The 23,256-nt window shown below is 45.2% G+C and overlaps 1 protein-coding gene across 2 annotated transcripts in view; it reads right to left on the bottom strand.

Moving 5' to 3' along the window:
• Positions 1-225: 225 nt before the first annotated feature.
• The window catches only part of AUTS2 (activator of transcription and developmental regulator AUTS2), a 1,348,477-nt gene continuing 1,325,446 nt past the window's right edge, over positions 226-23,256 (bottom strand). The window contains exons 12-20 of one of the 2 annotated variants that reach the window (XM_023735301.1): positions 21,037-21,132; positions 18,194-18,265; positions 16,656-16,685; positions 14,832-14,903; positions 10,384-10,525; positions 6,716-6,793; positions 5,741-5,824; positions 3,991-4,213; positions 254-1,505 (exon numbers count right to left, since the gene is read on the bottom strand). In XM_023735301.1, coding sequence (XP_023591069.1) covers positions 254-1,505; positions 3,991-4,213; positions 5,741-5,824; positions 6,716-6,793; positions 10,384-10,525; positions 14,832-14,903; positions 16,656-16,685; positions 18,194-18,265; positions 21,037-21,132 — 2,049 coding nt within the window. Of the gene's footprint in view, positions 1,506-3,990; positions 4,214-5,740; positions 5,825-6,715; positions 6,794-10,383; positions 10,526-14,831; positions 14,904-16,655; positions 16,686-18,193; positions 18,266-21,036; positions 21,133-23,256 lie in introns of both variants that reach the window. The other variant, XM_023735302.1, reaches the window with a different exon arrangement.

Here is a 23,256-nt window from a genome sequence, read left to right as displayed (position 1 = left end):
AAAAAAAAAAAAAAAGAAGTGTAGGAGACATTAAGAACAGATGACTTGGCTAAAAGATCTGAAAAATCTCAACATAGAATATACAAAAACATTTCAAAATCTGCACTGGAGTCCATACACTTTGTACAGGGGAAGCGCTGGGGGCTGGCCGCTCCCACAGTTAGCGGCCTGGGAGTTCTCGCGCTCGCTCTTGTTTCAAGTCTCGCGTGTTTTGGAGGACGGCTCCTTCCTCTCCCATGCCCCGCCCCTCTCCTCATCGCGCCTCGATATCCTTCAGAGTGTGGGATGGTGGCCTCTCCCTCATCTCTGCGGACAGAGGGGTAGTCCTTCGGGGGGAGACGGGGCGGCCCCCCAGCGTGGAGATGAGCGGGGGCGGGGCACTCAGCGCGGCCGTCGGGGGCGTCTTGTTGAGCAGTCCGTTCTGGTGGCCCGTGGTGGGGCTGATTCTGGGGTAGTGCATGCTGGGGAGCCCGGGGGTGATGAGGCCGGGGTGGGGCAGGTGTCCGTCGAGGGAGGCGGGGTGGACCGAGTGGAGCCGCGGGTGCTCGTAGTCGTCCCGGAGCACGTGCAGGCGCTCGCGCTCGTCTAGGTGGGCCCCCCGCTCGTGCTCGCGCCGCGGGTCCACAGACAGAGGGTGGTGGTGGTGGTGGTGGTGGTGGTGGTTGTAGTCGTGAGGCTCCCTGTCCCGGAAGGAGCGGTCGGCTTCGTACAGCCGGGGCGTCGAGAGACGGTGGAGGGGGTCGCTCCTCAGCAGAAAGTCCCTGCCCAGAGGGTCTCTCCGGTGGATGTCCAGTTCTCGGTAGGGGTCCCTCAGGGGGTCCCGGATGGGGTCCCAGTGGAAAGAAGGGTACGGGAAGCGCTCCCCTCCTGGGATGGGGCTGATGCCCATGAAAGGCGTCATCATGCGAGTCCTGTCCAGGCTGCTGATGCTGTTCATGGGGTGAATGCCCGCCACCCCCACTGTCATGGGCATGGAGGCCAGAGGCCCTGGGTGCACGCTGGACGAGGAGCTGGGAGGCGGCGGCTCCGAGGCCCGGTGGGTCTGTGGGGGCTCGGGGGGCAGGTCGTGCTCCTCCTTCCGCTCCTCCTTCACCTTGACCTCCGAGCTCTTCTTGGGGTTCTCGTAGGCCGGCTCGCCTTTGCGCTGGTCAGCCTCGCGGCTCGAGGTACTGTTGGGCCTGGCGCTCTCCACAGCGGGGGTCCGCACGTAGGGGGACGGCACGCGCGCCAGCTGCTTGGCCTCGTCGCCCCCGGCGCGCACCTCGTGGCCGTGCCCGTCCTTCTCCGGCAGGTGGCCCTCCTTCACCTTGTGCTCATCGGCGGCCAGGTCTTTGCGGGACTCTGCGTGGTCTCGCTCCCTCTCTTTGGGTTTGTCCTTCTCGCGAGCCTCAGTGTTCAAATGACCCCTGATCTGTTCGGTGGAGCTGCGGCTGTGTCCCAGAGTGTTCACCGGGAGGACAGGTGCTGGTGACGGATGGCTGGAGTGTCTTTTCTCAACACTTTCCCTGAGGAAGAAAGAGGGGGAGACAAGGGAGCTGATGAAACGGCTTGTCGGCCTGCAGGGGGCGCCAATGAGATGGTGGTGTGAAGAGGACGGGTTCTGGCCCAGCCATCAACAGCTGCCACGGAGGCCTCGGACACGCCCGTGACGGCAAAGCCAGCCACCCTGGTCTGGCTCACCTAGATGTTTGAGCCCACTTTGGGGTGAAGCCCTAGGGCTGGGGGAGCGGGAGAGCCTGAGGGGAAACAGTTTCCTGTTTTTAAGTCACGTGCCTCAATCAAGACCACAGAGGATTTCAGAAAGCCAACCCATAAAACTGACCTACTCCAGCCAAAAGTCACTGAGACAACGGCCCATCTGGCTGGGTTCTCAGGACCACTCAGTGTTAAGAGTGATGTTTTAAGACCAAGTGCAAACTTTCCTTCCAACTCTGGCAATTCGGAGTCGGTGGGAGGAGTTTCACGTAACTATCACAAGAGTTTCCTACTGCTGACCCTTGTGACAGAGAAAAGATCATGGACACAGAGCAGCACCCGAGATGTGGTACGTGAGGGAGGTCTGAGAGGAAACCACCATCTCAGGACCATCAGGCTGCAAAAGACACTCTTGCATCTGGAAGGATAAGAAAGCCAAAATCTGACAGGACGATGGAGGAAAGCTAGTAGGAAGCGCAAGCCCGTAAACAGACACTCACGGGGAAAAGAGAACAATTTTCAAGGGCATGACTGAACGAAAATGTGAAGACTTCCAAGACTTCAAGGGGCCTGTCCTGGGTTGGGGCTCAAGAGTGCCAGGGCAAAAATGGAATGCAACAGAAGGAAATTAAGATGAAGCTTGGCAAGTCCGGATGAAGAACCAGGCGAGCCTCTGGACAGCCCTGACTGACTGTGTGATGGTGACGAGAAGGCAACGTCAGCTTGGCTCAGTAACAGCCAGGACCAAAGGATAGTGGCAGTGGGAAAATGAAGGAAGTATCCCTAAAAGTTGTGTTTCCAGTCAACAAGCAAAGGCTGAGGTGAAACCCTAACTGTTTAAGAAATGAAGAGTGCATTTTATTTTAGTTTCCTGACTTCAGTCTGAGAGGCCATTTCGACTCCATCAGTAAAAGTGTGAAAAGTTTCGCTGCCACATGCAGTTTTCTCTCCAGTGACAGCTGGTCTAACGAGGGCTCCGTGGGCTAGCGTCTGTCCAATGGTAGGCGTACCTGACTTCAGCAGGTGACAGCTCAGAGCTGAATGTTCTGAATGAGCTTCCCATCAGTTAAGAGATTTCTGTCATATCGCCTTCAAGGAAAACTTGTCCTTTTCTAAGAAAGGAAATCAGTTAACACGATAGCCTATGATGAATAGTAAGTAACCTGCCACATTCAGAGCCTGCAAAGCCGAATTCCTTTAAGTTACTAGGAGGGACATACACAGACACACACACTATACACAGTAAAGAAAAATTAAGAAAATGTATATCAAATTTCAGTCTTAAGTACCAAAAGGAAACTGTAATTAGGTATTTTCTGTTAAGCATCTCTTGTGTACTCCTTGGAGTCCCTCGGTGGTGCAAACGGTTAATGTGCTCAGGTTGGAGGTTCTCAGAGGCATCTCCAAGAAAGGCCTGGTGATCTACTTCTGAAAAATCAGCCCTTGAAAACCTGTGGAGCACAGTTCTACTCTGACACACACGGATGGGGCTGCTGTGAGTTGGAATAAACTCAGCGGCAACTGATTTTTTTGGTGTACTCTGCTTATCAATTTGTTCCACAAACAAAAAACCAACAATATACAACAACCACATACTTTGTCAAGAATGCTTATGACATTCTTTAGAAAAAATACTGTAAGACATATTCCTCTTTAAGGCTTTTCTTTTCAGGCACAGGTTACCAAGTACAGAGATAAAAATGGTTAGCAAAATTATCCACTGGCAAAAACAAAACAGAAAACCCTGCTTGTTAACATTCCTCTAAATCTAGATTAGTAGAATTATAGTAGTCATCTGTGAGCCCCAGGATTTGAGTTTGAACAAAATTTGAGGAAAAATATAATGAAGCAATGCATACATGACTTTCTAGAAAAAAACAAAAAAGCGAGAGAAAAACCTATGGATGAGTTAATGGACTACACGAACTTGAAAGTAAATATGGTATTGATTCATGCTGTGTGTGTTTGGTCCAAGGCTCCAACTCACTATCTTTCAGAGAAAGATTTCTGTCTGGACACACTAGTGCTCATAGGAACTGTGGACATTCTCCATGTAGACTGCTTCTAAGTCAGGAATATTCCACTGTCCTGCGTTCATATTCTACTGTCACCATGCACTATGGGGCCTGGGGTTCCCTCAAGGACTGCAGGCCTGCTGCCTTGCTGTGTGAAGGCACTGCAGCTCCAGGTAATGGAAGCACAAGGCTGGGCAGGGAGGGCGGACGGCCGGGTACACTGGTGCATGGCACAGAGGGGGCTCCCCCATTGGGACTTGAGAGCAGTTTCTTTCCGTACCTTTCTTTGTCATCTTTACTAACGGAGGAGTCTCGTTTATCTACATCTCTATCTCTGTCATGAGCTGCAGCGGACGCGCTGCGCTCCAGCTCCCCTGGCTTCAGCCAGGGCGGAGGGGTCGGGAACGACGGAGGTGTTCGGTGCAGCCGGTTCCAGGGCTCGTGAGGGTTGCTAAAGCTCTGCACACTGGGGCCATCCTTGTGGCCGAACACTGAGTTGGGTGCTGAAATGGTGAAGTGGAGAACAAAAAGGTTTAAGAGAAATTATATAACCTGCCGTAATGAAGGTACTTACCAAAAAACTTTTAACAGCATTCAGAGTTAAAATGAATACATATTATTGGGAGCTGGAAAAGGAAAGGAGATTAACAAATTCATTAGAGGAACTCTTGTCCTAGCCTGAAGAGGTAGCTCACAGCTTTTTTTTTTTTTTTTTTAAAAACTCAAGGCAAAGGGGAAGTGGGGGAATTAAAAACGAAAGGGACAAATAGGTGCCAAGATGACCTAATCAGATACATTGGTGCAGCATGCAGAGGGTGTATTTTGATGGTGTGACTCAGAGTGGAACTCATGGTTATCCTCTACCTACCCCCAAACCCACTGCCATCGAGTTGATTCCAACTCACATCGGCCCTATAGGACAGAGTGGAACTGCCCTCATAGGGTTTCCAAGGAGTGGCTGGTGGATTTGAACTGCCAGCCTTTTGGTTAGCAGCAGAGCTCTTTAACCACTTTATCACCAGGGCTCCCTACCTACCAGAGTCCCATCAGTATGACTGCCACTCTTTCCAGAACTTCAGCAACCTAAAACAAATGTTACCAGAGACCAGGCAGGCCCACTGACCTAAACAGGTGCATACCACATTCCCCATGCTACATTTTAAATAAAGACCAAACTGTGATGGTACACTTAGAGCTGCAATTTAGGTCCCCTGTACCCGGACAGAAGGGGCCCTGGTGGTGCAGTTGTAAAAGCGCTCAGCTGCCAACCAGAAGGTCGTTGGTTGAACCTACCAGCTGCTCCATGGGAGAAAAGACCTGGTGATACGCTCCCATAAGGATTATGGCCTAGGAAACCCTATGGGGCAGTTCTACTCTGTCCTGTAGGGTTGCTAGGAGTCGGAATTGACTTGAAGCAATGAGTTTGGTGTTTTTTCATACCTGGAGAATATTATCCATAGCATGAAAGAAAACATGTTGAATATTCAGGGACCGAAACAACACACAGGTGTTGCAACTCTTTCCCTACTCAAGGTAAATTTTTTAATAGTAGAAAACTACAGTGTCCTTGCAGATTATGAAGAAAGCTTTTTTCTCCTCAGTACACAATTAAATTACAAACTGTTGCCCACTCTTGGCTATCCTAAGCCTGATACTTTTTCCCCTGGTATTCCTCATTGAGCTTTTTCAATTCCACTAATGAAAAAGGGAAGATAAAATTTAAAAATTGTTTTCACTTCTGGAAGTCTTGGGTAGTAGAGATGAACGATGGATGGAACTATGACCTTAAATAAACCTTTTGGAGTTCTATCAACCACATACCATTCCTGTCCCTTAGTTACATATATTAACAGTGGGCTATACCTCCAAGAACAGTTTTGTTGTAAATGTTTAGGGCTGCCTTTGCAATGCTATCACCTAAATGTGTTTCCAAGAATAGAGTTTTCTATTATCTAGAAAGGTCTTGAGCAACATACAGATCAGAGGAGATAAACAGTCCAAGGCAGAGTTAAAAAGTTACAGGCACTCACTAACTGAAGGGTTTCCAAGTCCCCCGAAGGCATTGCCACCAACTGCTGCGAGGCCCGTGAACGTGGACGGCCGATTAAAAGGCTCTGCAAACCGGATCGGGAAGAAGGAAATGGTTACTGGACTCTGCTGAGGGAGGAACCTGAGGGTCTCTGGGGAGCCGGGAAATGTGTGGTCCTTCCCTCTACCTAGCACTGACCTGTCCCACCCCTCCTACCAAATTGTGTAAAAGGTTTTCATTGCACTTGGATTTAGGTATTTTCGGTTATAAAAATACTTGAGGGCTATTCTTCTAGAACTGTGCCCTTTTGCCCAGTGGGGAACACTACTTGAGCCACAATGTTCTAAGTTTCCTTCCTCCCCAGTCTCCCCTCTGCAGTGTGTTTTGCAGCCTCTAATGAAACAGAAGACCGTATCTTAAAACATACTTCTCGATGAAATTCTAAAGGCACATGTGTTACCTATCCTGTCACTGTGCATACCATTGCCTATATCTTACACTTGCAGAAAGTACCAAATAAACAGAGACAGGAAAAGGTATGCACTACTTATCTACTAGGAAGAGATAAGTTAACAGCGTAGTGAAATGCAAAGTAGTAAAACAAATGGGTAATGTCTCTTCATAACATTATCGGGTCTTTCTTTCCACCTCCTGCAGATGACCTTAGATATAGGGCAAAAGTTCACCATCTTTCTCCAATGGCCAGGAGCAGGCTGCTGTAGACCTGGATTCCCTGAGGTACCGAGGCATGGCTGTGGCTCGCTGCACCATGAGTTCCTTCAGACAGAACCCTTACTGAGGACAGGTCCATCGTCAGATGGACGGCATGCATCAGAACTTCTGAGAGCATCAGCGTCTCCTGGGGGGTGAGATGTCTAGGACTATCGCCAGCTTGCTAGGAGGAGCAGCAGGAGCCCGGTCAACAAAGTTTTGCTAAATCACACATGTCAGTTCCCATTATCAATAGGTGACTCACCTAGGTGAGCAGCAGGGTTAAGAAAGTTGCTGTGGTGAGGAGGCGGCCCAAAAGGGGTCCCAGTTGGGTGTGCAGCACCTATTAAGTCAAACAAAACAAAATCAGACTTCACAGAAAGCCACCTTCTGTCGTGCAGCTGGCTCGTACTTGCTTAAGGCCCTGGTGAGAGACTATGTTAAGGCCAGGACGTGGCTGAAGTCCACCCAGGCCTACAGACAGCATCCAGGTGTGAGATGTTCTTGTCAGGGGCAGACAACAAACCACCGCCTTTTCCCTTTCCGACCTGGGATGGCCACCGCCAAAGAGAGCTTTTATTTTTTTAAGACGATGACACACAGTATTAGAAACACTAAGATAATGTAGGGGGAGAGATGAAGTTTCTATAACCAAGAAAGTTTAGGGAAATAGGTGTCCAGCAAGGCTGTTTACTGAAGGACTTCCTGGAGCTATTCATATGCTCACAGGCCCACTCATTCCGAGAGGAACGCTAGACCACGGAGTAATTTCTTCATAGAGTGTCTTAGCGGGCAAATCTTTCACTTTGAGAAACACTGTTCCAGAGAGTCTATGTGTTCCTGTCCTTGGCTTGGTAGCAGCTGTCAGGAAGCTGCATATCTGACTGAGCTGCTCTGGCCTTTTGCAGAATCCCTTTCCTGAAGAATGTGCTAGTTGTCACAGACCCACATTGAAGGATGAGACAGAGCCCCGTGAAATGCATCCTGGCGAGTTACTATAGGTCATGGGAGGTGACGTCCTCCAATTTCTGTCAATGTTCATTCACTGCCAAGAAAATCTAGTTTCTTCATATTTTTTTGGACACCAAAAATCTTGTGACTATACAGTCTGTCTTTGCCTGCCAGGGAACTCAGGTCTAACGTTGTGATCTTCTTCCCTTCGGTTTTCCCTTTACCTACGGTTCCTCCTCTGCTTTCCTCTCTGGGAGACAGGCTTTGCTCTGGACAAGAGATCCACCAAGGTCATCTGAAGAAAGCTCTTTAGTTTATTCCAGGCATTAGCGCCCAACAGGAAGATGAAAGTGGCTCAATTTAATAAGTATGTGCAAATTACAATACACATCAGAAGTTTCACCAAATACCCATCTGGGGCCAAATCTCATATTGCTTACACTAGAAGAGATTACCTTCCGGAATGGAAGTATAAACAGGGCCTGGAATAATGAGTTTACTAATAACGGTTCCATAAGCCTTCGTATTTTGTCTGAGTTTCTATAAACAAATGTAAATTCCCTCAGGAAAACAGATTAAATGTAGGAGGGCTGGCCCTCTCTACATCCTATTAAAACTCAATTTACATTTGGGACCACGCTGCCTTGGTTTGCAGGGGGAAGCCACCCAGCATGGGGCATCCTGGCACACACACTGTCACCTGGCGCTCTCAGGGCACTGAGAGTGAGGGCAACTGTCCGAGTCATGGCGTCTCAGAACTGAGATAGGCTCTTACTTTGCCCTAGATGGTGACTTATCTTCACATAGGAAGTGAAAAAATGACACCCCGTTGCCACAAAGCGGACTGAGCCCAGTATATTCATTAGTCACTAGCTGTGTTGCCAGCTAAATAAAATTTTGGCCACATACTGTCTGTGCAGTACAAGCTAATTAATGCTTTGGTGAAGACCAGAGCTTCGCACAGCCCAAGGCCCCCAGGGGTGCCTTGCAGTTCCAGAACTAGTGAAGCAAAAGAAGCCAATTCATCTGCCAGGCTAAAATGGAAGCCAGGGAGAAATCTATTTCTCTCCAAAAATTGCTCTTACTGTAGCCCTGTCTCATAGCCTAGATGCCATGGCAACAGAGCCTTCAAATATGTCCCCAGACAGACTGACGGAGAAAATCTGAGACCTTAGCAAATTCCATCCACCCTCAAGGGTGACTCACCTGCTTTGGCAACAAGGCCTGTTATAATGATTGTTTCGTGCAATGTGGGTATTTCTCTTTTCCTCAGTGAAGAGCCTGGGTCCACCAGAAATGAGTCTCAGATATAAGCCTGGGAAGGTGGCAGCCAGGGTGGATGGGAAACTTGTCCCTCAGGATGAGAACAGGGAACCCCTTGAATGTTTATGTCCAGAGAATTTAAATTCTGTGGAACACACTGGGTATGAAGTTATGGAACTCATTACTAGAGAGACTAGAATGAGCTCAATGCCATCATTTACAAGCATTTACTGAGTGGGGTGCTACGCCAGGAACTGTGTACTAAAAATAGTTCCCTGACACCATGAGGCTTGTTCTCTTCTACCAAACACTCCTGGCTGCTGTTGTTGTTGCTGGGATGACGTCCAGTCAATTCTGACTCTTAGCGAACCCCTGTGACAGAGCAGAACTTCCCCACAGAGTTTCCTAGGCCATGGCATTTTCAGTTGCTTCATACGCATGCAAAAGCTGGATAATGAATAAGGAAGACCTAAGAAGAATTGATGCCTTTGAATTACGGTGTTGGTGAAGCATACTGAATATACCATGGACTGCCAGAAGAACGAAGAAATCTGTCTGGGAAGAAGTACAGACAGAATGCTCCTTAGAAGCAACAGTGGTGAGACTGTGTTCTCACATACTTTAGACATGTTATCAGGAGGGACCAGTCCCTGGAGAAGGACATCATGCTTGGTAAAGCAGAGGGTCAGCTAAAAAGAGGAAGACCCTCAACGAGATGGAATGACACAGTGGCTGCAACAATGGGCTCAAGCATAGCAACAACTGTGAGGATGGCGCAGGACCGGGCAGTGTATCATTCTGTTGTACATCGGGTCGCTACGAGTTAGATCTGACTCAACAGCACCTAACAACAATCTTTACAAGAGCAGATCGTCAGGTCTTTCTAGTGGAGCTGCTGGGTGGGTTCGAACTGCCAACCTTTTGGTTAGCAGCCGAGTGCTTAACCACTGTGACATCAAGGCTCTATAGCTGCTCCTTATAGCCACTGTCTGTCGTTTGAACACACCTGGAGCAGTAATGGGTGCTGTCACCCGAGGCAGAGAGTCTGAATCCCCCCACCCACTCCCAAAAGACACACCCAGGAGACACAGGGACCGTGTATGCTCAGAGGTTAAAAAGTACTGATCCAGTGACAGGCCTCTCCAGTGGCTTTACACGGTGTCCCCCCATTTCCTCCATCACCACAGTCATCCAGAATCATGCTAACTTCTGTAGCACCCAGCCGACTCACCCTCACCACACAGAATGTGCCCCGTTGACTCTCTAATTGTATTTCTTCATCCTCACACTCTCAAAACACAGCACAATGGTGCCTCCATGTGCAAAATGACTGCGTGTTCTGTGGGTGCCAAGAGTAAGGGCAACCATAGCCCTACCCATCTCCTGCCATTGTTTCCTTCCGAGCTGCCTTGGCAAGCTTCCAAATCTTTTTCAATTGCATTTGACATGCCTGTGAGTTATACTAGTTTAATATAGAAGCAAATAATGAGCTGAAGCAATATGTCCCCAGAAGGGAGAGATGATCTTTTTTTCCTACTTTAATGAAAGGCCATTTCAATGAAGAAGGGTCCATTTCCCTAGATGTGCTGTGATACTGCCCTCACAAGCTGGCCTGAATGGTATTCTTTTAGGGAGTGATTGAGTGGAGACATCGAGCACAAACACCATTTAGTCAGCCACCTGAGAACCAAACACCTCAGCACCCTCGCCTGCACTCACCAGCGGCAGAGAACAAAGTTGAAGGCCGTGCCAGGTCGTGGGGGTGGTGGATGGCACCAAAGAGACTGGGGCCTGGAGGGCGGCTCAGGAACTCAGGCTTCAGTCCAAAGTCCAGCTTGTGTGGGTCTGACTGCATCTGTTTCTAGAACAGCAAGGGGGACAATAAAGGTGAAATCCCATGAGGAACAGCAGGGAAGAAGAACCTGAGCCCGGCTGAGGAAACTGTGAACGGAGCACTAGGCTCAAGGTCCGGTCAAGTTCAGGTTTAAAAACACCAGAAGAATGCCCAGCTTAAGGGCTGCTTGACCCTCAGATGACAGAAAAACAAGTCAACCTACGAGGGGTCAGCAGTGCCTGCGACTGACTAGGCAGCCTGTCTGTCACATCAGAAATGTCAAGTGGCAAAACTCCTTTTTGATGTTTGAGGTTATATGGTTTGAGGAATAAAGCCAGATCCAGTTTACTCAAACTGCCACCACTCCTAAGTAGTTTGGTATTCCCTGCAAAGGCTCATTTTAGCAAGTTTTAAAATGAGAGTATTTTAAAGCTCATTTTATTAGGAATTCTGCATGAATAATTTGTTGTGTAAATTAATTGTTTAATGACTCTTTGCCATACTTTAATAGATCACACTACATTAGTAACTGAAAGTTATGAAGAAATATTTGCATGCCTACAAGCTTTCAAATGATCATTGTTACATATTTAAAAAAAAAAAGAAAAAACCAACAAAGTAGGGGTATTAATTTAACTAATGGGATCTTTTCTTTTCCTTCTTGTTACGTGCTGTCAGGTACATTCCGACTCATAGTGACCACGTGTGACAGAGCAGAACTGCCCCAAAGGGTTTTCCAGTTAGCAGCCGCGCACTAGTTTTCCTTCAGTTAGCAGCTGAGCGCTTAACCATTGCACCACCAGGGCTCTTTCACTTTCCGCTAAGACTGTGGAAACTCGCTCATAATCTTCCTTCCTATCTTCCCCGGCACTCTTGAGGCTGGCAGTCCCCTCAACAGCATGGTTTCAAAGCTGTCCCCCGTTATGGATTCTCAACAGTCTTCTCTTTGAACCATCTACCGCTGCCCAGACAGGCACTGCCCCACCTTGGACTGGATGCACCTCAGAGACTCGAAGCTCTGACTTCCCGTCTCTTGCTCCTTCAATGCCCTTAGCCTGCTTCTGACTCTCTCTTCCAATCCCCATTAGCATCTGATGAAATCAGTCCATTCGACCCCATTCCTGCCCTACCTCTAACTCCCTCATTTTCTGCTGTAAAGCCTTGCTACATTCCAGAACAGTCGACAAAGTGGTATCTGATATACCATGGCATGAGAGTCAAAGAGACAAGGGAAGTTTGCTTTTCCCTTATTGCTGAAGGCCAAAGTCGCACTCATTCATCATAACCATTTAAAATAAAACCTACCCGAGCACCTCAAAGGAATCCCTGGATGGTGCAAACAGTTAAACATTTGGCTGCTAACCAAAAGCCTGGAGATTTGAGTCTACCCAGAGGCACCCTGGAAGAAAGGCCTGGTGATCTACTTCTAAAAATCAGCCATTGAAAACCCTGTGGAGAACAGTTCTACTCTGATACACATGGGGTCGCCATGAGTCAGAATCGACTCAATGGCAACTGGTTTGGCTTTTCTGAGTACCTCAAGCTGGCAGCAATGCCCATGAAAGCACACAACACTTTCATCACTTTTAATGCACACAATGGTCCCCAGCTACTAAACTCTAAGCACTTGCATGACTGGGGAGATGACGGCCATCTTTGTTGCCGTGAGCCTGGTAGAGTAACCTGCAGGTGGTAGCTCTCTCAATAAATATTTGGTGACTAAAAGAATGAGTCAATGAATGTTAAAGACAAAAGGAATAACGTGATGTCTGCTCACATCTACAGGGAATACTATAGTGAAAGTGCCAGTCTAAAGTAAGAGCCAAACCCCAATGCAAAGCGTCTAATTCACTATAAATCTATACAAATCTTTTGAGTACCTCCTTTAATTTAGTTGCCAAATTATTTAGTGCTAATACTGCATGGTACACAGCACAGTTCCATTAACCACAACTTAGGTCCACGAGCAAAATGGCACTTGGGGATTACGACAGTTTGCCGCAAAGAGAAGATGAGCAATGCTAGCTCGTGTTGCGAGGGGTCTTTCTAATTGAATTGGGATAATGAAAGTTTTAGTCACTGGGGACACTTTTATGGAAAGGAGTTACTACAGTGTGCACATATAACATCCTTCATCGCTTTTAATCAAAGCAGTTACTAGAAAAGGCGTGTTTTACCTACAGTTCTGCTAAGGCCATCATCCAGAACAAAAAGTGGATTGAACTAAGCATCAAAATCTAGTTAGCTCTTCAAAGCACACCCATTTTCTAACTAAGCTAAACCAAAGGTTTCTAATTAAACCCTGCCTACCAATAAAGGAAAAGTGAGCAAAACTCACTGATGGGAGGTTATAAGAAAGAGCAGGTATTTGGCGACTACAGGAAAATATCTTCAAGACCTCATTTATGCAGGTTTGCTTTTAACTTTTACCTGTTTTTTTTTTTTTTTTTAAATCACATAGCCATTTTTAACATTCCTCTTCTGTGCTGACTGGTCTTCTCCCTCTTTGCTTATTGGTCTCTTATATTATTCTCTTGATCCTGATCAAGCTCCCAATTGCTGTTAAGACTAAAAGTTGTTCATGACAAAATGGATTCACTGCAGCTCAGTTACAGACTATAAATACCCAGACTGTGAAATCTGGACTAGCTCCTTTGTTCCCAACCCAGTCACCGATGGCTCATCGTGTTACTTGCAGGAGTTCTTAATCTCTTTCCTCTTGCATCAGTAAAGGCCCTAGGGGCCAGTCTCATGGGACATTTGGTCAACTGGCATAATATAGTTCATAAAGTTTGTGTTCTACATCCTAGTTTGGTGAGGAGTGCCTTAAAAGCCTGAGAGGGACCATACAACTACTTGTCTGGAGAAGGAACTGGACGATAGGACTAATTGTTTCCATAACCACTGCCTCCTCTACCTTGAGACCAGAAGAACTAGATGGTGCCCAGCTACCACTACCAAACATTCTGACCAGGGTCACAATAGATGGATTCTGACAGAAAGGGAGAAAAATGTAGAACAGAACTTGAAATTCTCAGAGAATCCAGACTTACTGGACCCACTGAGACTGGAGGAATCCCCGAGACTACTTCCCTGAGATACTCTTTAAACCCCTGAGGCTACTTTTCAAATAAAGAGCAGGGTAGCTCAAGTAGTAAAGAATGTCACCCTTGAGTACTGTGCTCTTTTAAAAAAGAATTGTCTATATGAAACCAAATGAACAACAGTTATTCTAAAGCCTGGACGAGAAGGTTGGGGGGCAGTGAGACTAAGTTAACGGGAATGGAACAACTAGAACGGGAACAATGAGAATGTTGACACAGTGTCACTGAACATTATGTGTAGAAATTGTTGAATGGGAACCTGTTCTGCTGTGTATACTTTCACCAAAAAATACAATAAAATATTAAAAAATAAAAGAAATAAAAGCCCTAATAAAGCATGGAATGTATTCATCTATATGAAAATGTAGATATTAAACAGAAAGAAAAAAGGCATCTGTGGACAGTCAGGGTAACCGACCAGTCCTGTCTGTATTCTAACCCCTGACACTGGTCACCAAGAGGACTAGTGGAAAACCCACTGCTGTCGAGTCGATTCCGACTCACACAGATCCTGACAGAGCAGAACTGCCCATAGCGTTTCCAAGGCTGTAAATCTTTACGGAAGCAGACTGTCACGTCTTTCTCCTGCAGAGAGGCTGGTGGGTTCAAACAGCCGACCTTGTGGCTGGCAGCCGAGCACTTAACCACTGAGCCACCAGGGCTCCTTGACTAGTAGCAGAAAGGTCACTGCAAAAAAACCACCACCTCTCAAAGAGTCATTTTTAATAGTCTGCATTGCTAATAGAAGTTCAGTAGCACCATCTTCATATAAGGCATAAATTATTATTTTCCCAAAGGCGTAAGTGAAAAGAATGCACCAATCTTATAAATAAAAACCAAACTCTCATTTATATAGCTCTTCCCAGATACTAAGTGTCTTATCCTTTCCTATTCTAATTCTTGATTGCTACAGTTACATTTCTGAAACCTTTATTTTAGAATTTAATCTATATTTAAGCACTTTGGATCAATACGACGACAAAATCATAAAAAGAATAAGGAAAAATCACCAGGGACTTACTGGTGTGCCTTTCTTTTGTAATTTTGCTGCTGGCCTCCCTAGCTAACAGTAACATTTCTGAGTAGCTTTTGCAAGAGGGACTGGATCTTCTTGCCGGTGGGTGTCCAGAACACAGGCTCTAATGCCTCCTTCAGCAAGTTCTCTGTAAAGAGACCACACACTCTCATGCGGCCACCCCGCCCCTCCTTGCACCGGATGGCTCACTGACCTTCACTTTCTGTTGGTGGTGGTATATCTGCCAGGCAATGTGAACATGCATAGCACACCACTTCCCTGGTTTCTGGAACAAGAAAGAACACAGTCAGAAGGGAGATGTTTCAGAGAAAACCACCTTCAACTCCCCCAAAGCTTGCAGCGGATTTTGCTGCAGAGGCTTTTTCGTGAAGCAACAAGGGTACTTTGTACACTCCCAGCGCCTTCCACCAGCAGCGCTCCAGTGCCCAGGCCTAAGGAAGCCACACGCGTCTCCACCTCTCCTCCTCTGTGAGCCTGAGGTGCCCGCATCCACTCAGAAAGCCATATTTGACAAGGGCCTCCCCAGTTACCAAGGCCAAGATGGTAAAGCCTGAAGTTCACTTTGTGTCTCTCCTCTCTCTCTTTTCTGGGGCCAGCTGGCAGAGCTGGTAGGGTAGGAAACCCTACTGAACAAAGGCTGCCATGCTATAATGCAAATCAGCTGTTCCAAAGAGCTAATTAGGGAATGCCTGTGAATCAAATCAAAACAAGAGGGAACAGAACGTAGCCCAACCTCCCCCAACACTGTGTGTGGTTTGTTTTTTTTTTTAATTCCCAAAGTGGTACAAAGAAATTCACCACATTTTTATGAAAGCCCAGTTCCCACAAGTGTTTCACTAATAGTCAACTACCCATTCATGTTGGTGTGCACTGTTCGTTTTTAAGCAAAAAAAGAAAAAGGAAAGAACCCATTCCTTCCCACACTTTAGGCCTCTCTACAGATATCAAGTCCCCCCTCTGGGAAGTGTATCAATCCATCTCTCTTAAATGATTTCATGTCTTGCTTTGTATGCAGTGGGGTAACTGTGTGTGTGTTCTGTGTGTGAGGCCAGGGACCATACCTTTCCACTTCATTTGTATTCCTGCTAAGTAACTGACCCAGGGCTCAGTGTGCACTCAGTAACTACCGGGTGGATGAGAAGAAACATTGCCCCATCCCTACCTTGACAAAGGACAGAAGCTTCTGGTTTCTATGTTAAAGAGCTGTTTCTGAAATATATACTTGAATCCAAGTCTGGGGTCAGTTCTCTTACAATGAAATTATGCGTCTTTTGAAATCACAGATATTAGCCTGTATCACCTAAGTGATGACACAATCCCCCTTTCCCTTTGTAGAAATCAAACTCGCTGACTGTACGCACCAGAAATGGGTTAAGTACGGCAAGAAATCTATACATTCATCTTCCATCCATTCATCGGTCCACCATCCCCTCACCTCCACACACCCAACTCACTCAGCATTTGTTCATTCACTCTGCAGTCATCTGCTGGACACTCCAGACATTCAAAACATCTTGCTAAAAGCATGCTTATGGTATCCCTTCTCTGCACCAGAGAAATAGGTCGAATGGCTGTCGCAAGCCCACACTACTTAATGCAGAATGAGGGAGTCATAAGCCCAGATGAATAGACTCAGGCATATATTTTCCAGGTGCAAGGACAGTATAACTAAGTGAAATGCTAAGTTCAGCCAAGAGCTTAAATCTTTCCCCTCAGTTCCAATTAGTCAAACCTTTTACCAGAACTGCTGACAAGACAGTTCGACTCGGTTGAATTTTATCTGGTTTTCACTCTTCTCCCCACACTCCTCACCCCCGCCGCCACCCTGACATGGCCTGGCTTCCTCCAACACTGGAAGTAATGCATCCGGGGCACTTCTCAATCCCACCACCTGAAAAACCCAACTACCCACGCATGCCACCATTCTATGGCTTAGTTCTTTGCAATGGATTTGTATTTTTAACCCACAGGGAGTCAAATAAAGGTTGCAAAACAGTTCTAGAAGAAGCGTTCTTACCCTTAACATAGGTCTGAAAGGATCTGTCAACTGTGAAAAGAAAATGACAACTTGGTTACACGCCTGTCACTCAAACAATTGCTCTAATTAACAAATTTGTAGTGCTTCATTAGGAGGGGAAATTAAAATGTTAGAATTTTACTTTTAAATGAAGCCCTTTTAGAGAATAATTAACCCATTTTCACACCATCAAAAGTGCCAAGCATCCCCTCCCCCTTCACAAGCCCGGGTACCCCTACACTGACAAGCCCGTGAACAAGTTCAATCAACAGCAGTCTGCCCTCCGGCCACACATCAGAGGAGCTGTGCTAGCTGGGGCGGCCCTTCCAGACCACACTGGATGGTCTCAGGGAGCACGGCTGTAGGCCAGAGGCTTTTAAGGCTGGATGTTAACAGGTATCTGGGGAAAGCTGTCCTTTCTGGGGAGAGCTGTCCTTTCACATATAACATACAGTAGAACTAGGCTATCTTTACCAATTCCCTTAATCTCATGACTATATATTACTAACAGGGATTACACATTTTAAAGAAGTTCACTAGACATCGTAAAAATACTTACATAGTTGAGTCATTTAAAACTTCTACCTAACTCTGGGCATCAATTTCTGATTACCCTTACCCAGGGAAAAAGACAATATTGTAAAAGGTAATCATTTTTCCCCCGCATTTACTATACCGATAAATGTAAATAACAAATCAATGAGACAAGATTATATTCATCATATAACTTCAAATTCTTCTTGGAAGTAGGTAGAAGTATAGATCATGAATAAACCATGTAACCAAAACATACTGGGTATTTTATTTTGTTCCAGAGCTCAAGAGGATCCTTACCCATATGAAAAACAGAGGAACACTGTAGGATCTCACGAAATAAGCAAATATACAGAAACCAAAGATTATTAGTGGGTGCCAGGGGTGGCAAGGAGGGGAAACGGGGAATTTTTGCTCGGGGGCATTGCATTTATGTTAATGAAGATAGAATGATTTGGAAAAGGATAGCAAGAATGGTTGCACAACTTGAAGAATGTAATCAGTGTCACTGAATTGTACATGTGGAAATTGTTGAGTTGATGTAGGTTTTGTTGTATATGTTTTCACCACAAAAAAACAAAAGGCCAGGATAGCTGTGTTGCACAGTGACTTCCAGACCCGAGGAAAGCAGGGAGGCATCCTGACTTCCAGAAAAAAAAGTGGTTAGTGCTTTCCATTCAAAACATTTTACAGCTAGTTCTTTTGCATGAAAGAAACTTAAGGAGGTGTAGACAGAGAAGTAGAAACTACACAAGTTCATAGTGTCCGACTTCTGGGCTGAGACCCTAAGCCAGTCTTCTTTTCCCACTGCAAAGTCATGCCTGATGCTGTGTGGCCGCCACAGAGCAAGAGAGATGTGGTCTCCTAGGAAGAAGAGCTACCACAGCAGCTCCCTCACATGGCTGAGGAGCACTGTGCTGCCCATCCTCTTGTGGACAAGCCCACCCTGTGTGGGCAAGGCCGCCCGGCATTACCTGAGACCAAGCCTGACTGTGCACACATACCCTTGGGTCCTTCTGGAGGAGCGTGTGTGGGACTGTCCCAGGTCGAGCAGCAACATCAATAGGGTTGGATGTCTACAAGTGAATGAGACCACAGCTTAGGAAGCATGTAACATGTGACACACAACCAAGAGATTTTATTCTAAATTATTGAATCAAACTCGGATTTTTTGTTTCATTCTGAAATACAAGAGTTCACAGATTCATTTTCCTCAATAATCACACATGTTCTGTATGACGATCCACTATCTTCTCAAGCCACACTGAGCAGACTGCCCTCGCTAGCAATGGCATCTAAAGACAGGTTGACCCTACCACATTTTACGGAAGCAAAAAAGAGAAGGACAGGAAAGACAAGCAACATATACAAGCAATAACCCTGAAACGCTCCATCTTTTTCTGAGTTAACTGACTGACAGGGTTGATTGGAATTTCTTTCTTTTTTTTGCTTTATCACCAAAGATTCCAAGAAATGCTTAAGTGAACATTATTATAATCTGTAGTATCAGGTGCTTCTCATCAGAATAACAAAGTATTTTGCAGACATTAAGATAACACTCTAAATTTTAACTGGCAGACAATAACAAGGAATTACACTCAGTAATTATTCATTAGCAGTGGTGGAAATGGGACAAGAGAACCTAATTTAGGGACCACACAGATCTACTATTAAATGATTTCAAGCAATTCTGCTTCATCATGAGTAAATTGTTCCTGTTCCCCCCACTACGCTTAAATATCACTAATAATATTAACCTTATCTGTAGGCTTTTGTTCTTTGAATTAGAAAAAAAAAAGGAAAAGAAAGAAAACAACCTAGTTTAGGCACAAACACAGTCCATCCTTTCTAGTGGGGAAAGGATTCGGAAAATAACGCCAGGTGTTTTAATAAATCACAACTTCCACACCAGGAAGTTAACTCGTGGAAAAAGAGCCCAGGGTTAGGCACTGAGCTGGCCTACAAAGTGGGGGGATGGGGAGGAACGAAAGAAAGAAAAGCAATCAGCTGCAGTACAACTAACAATTAAGCTGGAGTTGTTAACAGCCTGATTTGCATACATATGAAGAACTCCACTAATGAACTGCAATCTACATATTCAATCAGGAAGATGGCCTAGAAAGGCCTATTTCAACACCAGGAGAGACACTTTCTGCCCAGATGTAGTTTTCTGTGTGATTGGATAATTGTGAGTGAGGGAAATCATCTAATTTATTAAATGACCTACCAGTCTGTCTGGGGAGGCACTAGAGGTCTGCTGCAACCTAGAGGGGACAGACCAGGGTCTGAGGGATAGTGAAGAGCAGATTAGGGGGAAGGAGTTTAAAAATCACCATCATTTCATCCCAAGACGGGAGGAGGTAACATGGCCAATGTAAAAGCTCCATGTATATAACCTCGTGTATAAGGTCTGGCCTTATGAAAGCAATTCCATGCAAGTAAACGTGATTTCTAAGGTGTAGCCAATTCCACCCCCAGTGTCTTTTGATTTCTTTTCCTGTTTCTAGTTGTAGGGCAACATGCCTTTGGAAATGCAGTATGTGTTCATCCTGAGAGATGTGGCCCAAATCTAGTGGTCTGCCTTAAAAATGACATGGGAAAATGAAATAAAACCAAAATCACACACAACATAATTTCCTACTTTAAAAATCTGAGAAGAAAATAAGGATGTTGCTGTTGTTGTTAGCTGTCTTCCAGTCCGCCCCCAACTCATGGCGACTCAATGCACAAAGAGATTGGACTGTTGTGATTTATAGGGTTTTTACTGGCTGATTTTTCGGAAGTAGACCGCCAGGCCTTTCTTCCTAGTCTGTCTGGAAGCTCCCCTGAAACCTGTTCAGCATCCTAGCAACACACAAGCCTCCACTGACAGACAGGTGGTGGCTGCGCATGAGGGCGGGTTGGCCGGGAATTGAACCCAGGTCTCCCACATGGAAGGCGAGAACTCTACCACTGAATCACCACTGCCCCCTAAAATAAGGGCTTTATTTTGTACGGTTACCCATGAGAAATACATTTCACTTTTTTTTGTATGAAAGCAAAACAGGAACTCTACTAGATTTCAAGTCATACAAAGGCAAGTGTCCTCAGAATTACTCCTCAACACTGACCTGCAGAGACAACCGTAGCCAAGCCCAATCGCACATCACCGACCAGGTAGAAAACAATTTAGTTCTTATAAAGGGTAAAGGTTAATTCTGCACTAGGATGTTAGTAACTGATGACAGAGTCTTCACTTTGGCAAGTATGACAATGGATGAGGGGTAGGAGGACTGAGAAAGAGCAGAAGGACAAAAGGGTAAAAAAAAACAGGTAGGCGGCTACCCTCCACCTGCAGAGTGACCTACCTGCAGAGGGATGGGGCTGATGCAGGAAATAAGAAAGAATCATCCCCTGACACAATTGCAAGGGTATAATTTTAGTCTGGGGATTTTCTTGTCCTCTTCCTATTAAAATCAATAAAGACTCAGTTTTGCATCGTGGTGAATAACATATACCTCAAGGACTAATGGTGCACATATGTCTGACATTTCATCAATTCCTGACCGGAAGCTTACGTCCACAGAATCTGTGGGGGAAAAATGCACATATTCTGCCAATTTTAATGAGTACAGAAAAATCCTTGCTCAACTGAGATTACATGGATATTCCAAATTGAAAATTAAATGTTGGTTGAGGTTTTCAATGACATGGACTAGAATAAAGTATTCTCCCTCTAATCCTAACAGTCACTTGGGATCTGAAGAGTTTGTTGCTGGGCAGACAGAGGATGCAGGATGCACCTGCACTCTTGGCCCGGGAGTTGACTTACAAACACACTGTGTGTTAGTGCTGTAAGGTGTCTTACCTTCGGCTGGAATGCTCCTTGTAGTGAACCAAAGGGGCCAGTGGGTGGAATCATGGGGGGGATGCCCGATACTGCAGGAGGATAGGAATGGAAGAGCTGTGGCCAAAGATGGAGAGGGAAAACAGGTTTTAGTAGGAGGCAAATGATATTTTCCAGTTCCCTTCCCGTCAAAAGACATCAACATTAGCAAGCCAAGTAATCTCAGTTTGATGCTATTAGTCAAAGAAGCCAGGATGAAATGATCACACAGATGTGCCATGAATGTTTAACTTAAAAAGTTAAAAGTAGTTCAGAATCAATCAGCCAACAAATGACGTCCCTGATGAGGACATCAGTAGAACAGGAGCCTTTCTAATTATTAATTGTTAAATTGGATAGAAGTCCTAAATGGTTAGAGATTTCAATGCAGCTCAAAAACAGGAGGGGTGCTGAGCCAAGGAAGATGCCCAGAAAATTACAAGTTAATTAGAAAAAGAGAGAGAGAGAGAGAAAAGGGACGGGAAAAAAAGGAAATAAAAGAAAAAGAAGCAAGTCTTTATGAGTTCCAGGATTTTATACCATTAAAACTCAATTAGTACTTTCAGATTTTTAATAGTTTGTGGAGGAAATGAGAAGATATTCACAATCCTTGCTTCATTAGGCTATTCTAGAAGTGGCAGTTCCAGAGGATGATTTAATTCTCTCATCTTAAATGGTGACAAATATTCGTGGAATGGTGAAATAGAATAACTTAATATATACTTTAAGTGGAGCTACCCATTTTTCTTTAAGCTGTATTATGTAGCACAGGAATAACCCAAGTCTGGGATAATGTCATCTAGCTGCAAGTTACGCTTGCTGTTTCCCAGAGTTTCGGGTCCTCAAAGCACTTCTGTGTTGACCTGTGAGTACAGACTCTTATGGCCAGTTCTGAATGGCATTTGTATATAATGCACAGGTTCTGGGAGGCTGCTCCCGCCAGGCCCTTGGCAGGTCAGTCTGACCACTCAATGGCAGAGGAAGAATGATTCTGAATTGAGATGATGAAGTTTCTTGAATCAAAGCTTACAGAAGATACAGCGGAGGAAAGAAATACACAGAAATACTGAAGACAATGAAAACACATCTTCCCTGCCTTCTAAGAACTTAATATTTCTGAAATTCTATTGCTCTGGTTCCATTTACTTCGATCAAATCACCATCCAGATATGTAACTAACACCCCACCCTTACGGTTGCATGATCTGTCAAAAAAACAATAATAATGGAAGCCTTTCTTAGCACAGCATTTCTGCATGTTAGCTCTTCCTAGGTAATGACTGAAGTACACATTTCACAATCCTGTCTGTTTTCAGAGCACATTCTTCTTTCTTGGTTTTTATTTCTTTTTGCTCCCTTCAATGATGCAGCAAAGTTTTTCAGACTAATATTGAACTAAATCCACTTAAACAGTGATTGCAAGCCAAGTGCCCTCATTTAAAACGAAGTCTAAAATTGTGTTTTAGATACTTGAGTGCACTGCATCTTAATTCCCCTTATAACGTCCCAATCCCCCAAAGCAGGGAGACTAAGAGCTTCATATATTACCCTCTATAACTAATAATATGAAATAACTCTCCCACAGTACTCTGTATAAAGCAGAGTAATTAAATGCACACCACACTAAAACACAGTCAAATTTCTATTACTCTGCCTCCAGGTGGGTATTATTCCTTTAGTGTTTTAAGAAAAAATATTGGATGTTCTCATCGCTTTCCTTTTGCTTTATTTTGTTACTGACCCTCTTGGGATACGGTTGGCTGTTTCCCCCTTGACTAAAAACCTGAAACACCTAAAACAAATTTCCAAGCCTCCGGGCTTATTCTCCATCTTAAACCCAGGTCTCTCTGTGAATAGGCAAGGCACCTGGTCCCAAGAAGGCTATCTGAGCCACCTAGTGGGCATGTGAAACTTATCTCAGAATTATTTTGTTAGCTGGTTCTTAATTTGTCAGCAAGATACAACAAATGACAGAAATCTGATGGTTATCAAGGATGGTACCATTCCACAGGTCTGCTGGATTTTGTGCGTCCATTTACAAAATGCTTTTGTATCATAGTATTGAGCAGAATGGGGATGGGACAAGTGGGGGGAGGCAGGTCACCCAAGTATACTTTTCTAACTCCTCTCTGAAGAAGCCTTCCTAATGTTATTTCTGAATGCCTCTAGAATAAATAATTCTTAATTGATTTCTAGTATTTTC

Source organism: Trichechus manatus, unplaced genomic scaffold (genome assembly GCF_000243295.1).
Source record: "Trichechus manatus latirostris isolate Lorelei unplaced genomic scaffold, TriManLat1.0 scaffold00077, whole genome shotgun sequence".
Taxonomy (NCBI): domain Eukaryota; kingdom Metazoa; phylum Chordata; class Mammalia; order Sirenia; family Trichechidae; genus Trichechus; species Trichechus manatus.
This window is presented reverse-complemented; position numbering and strand designations above follow the sequence as displayed.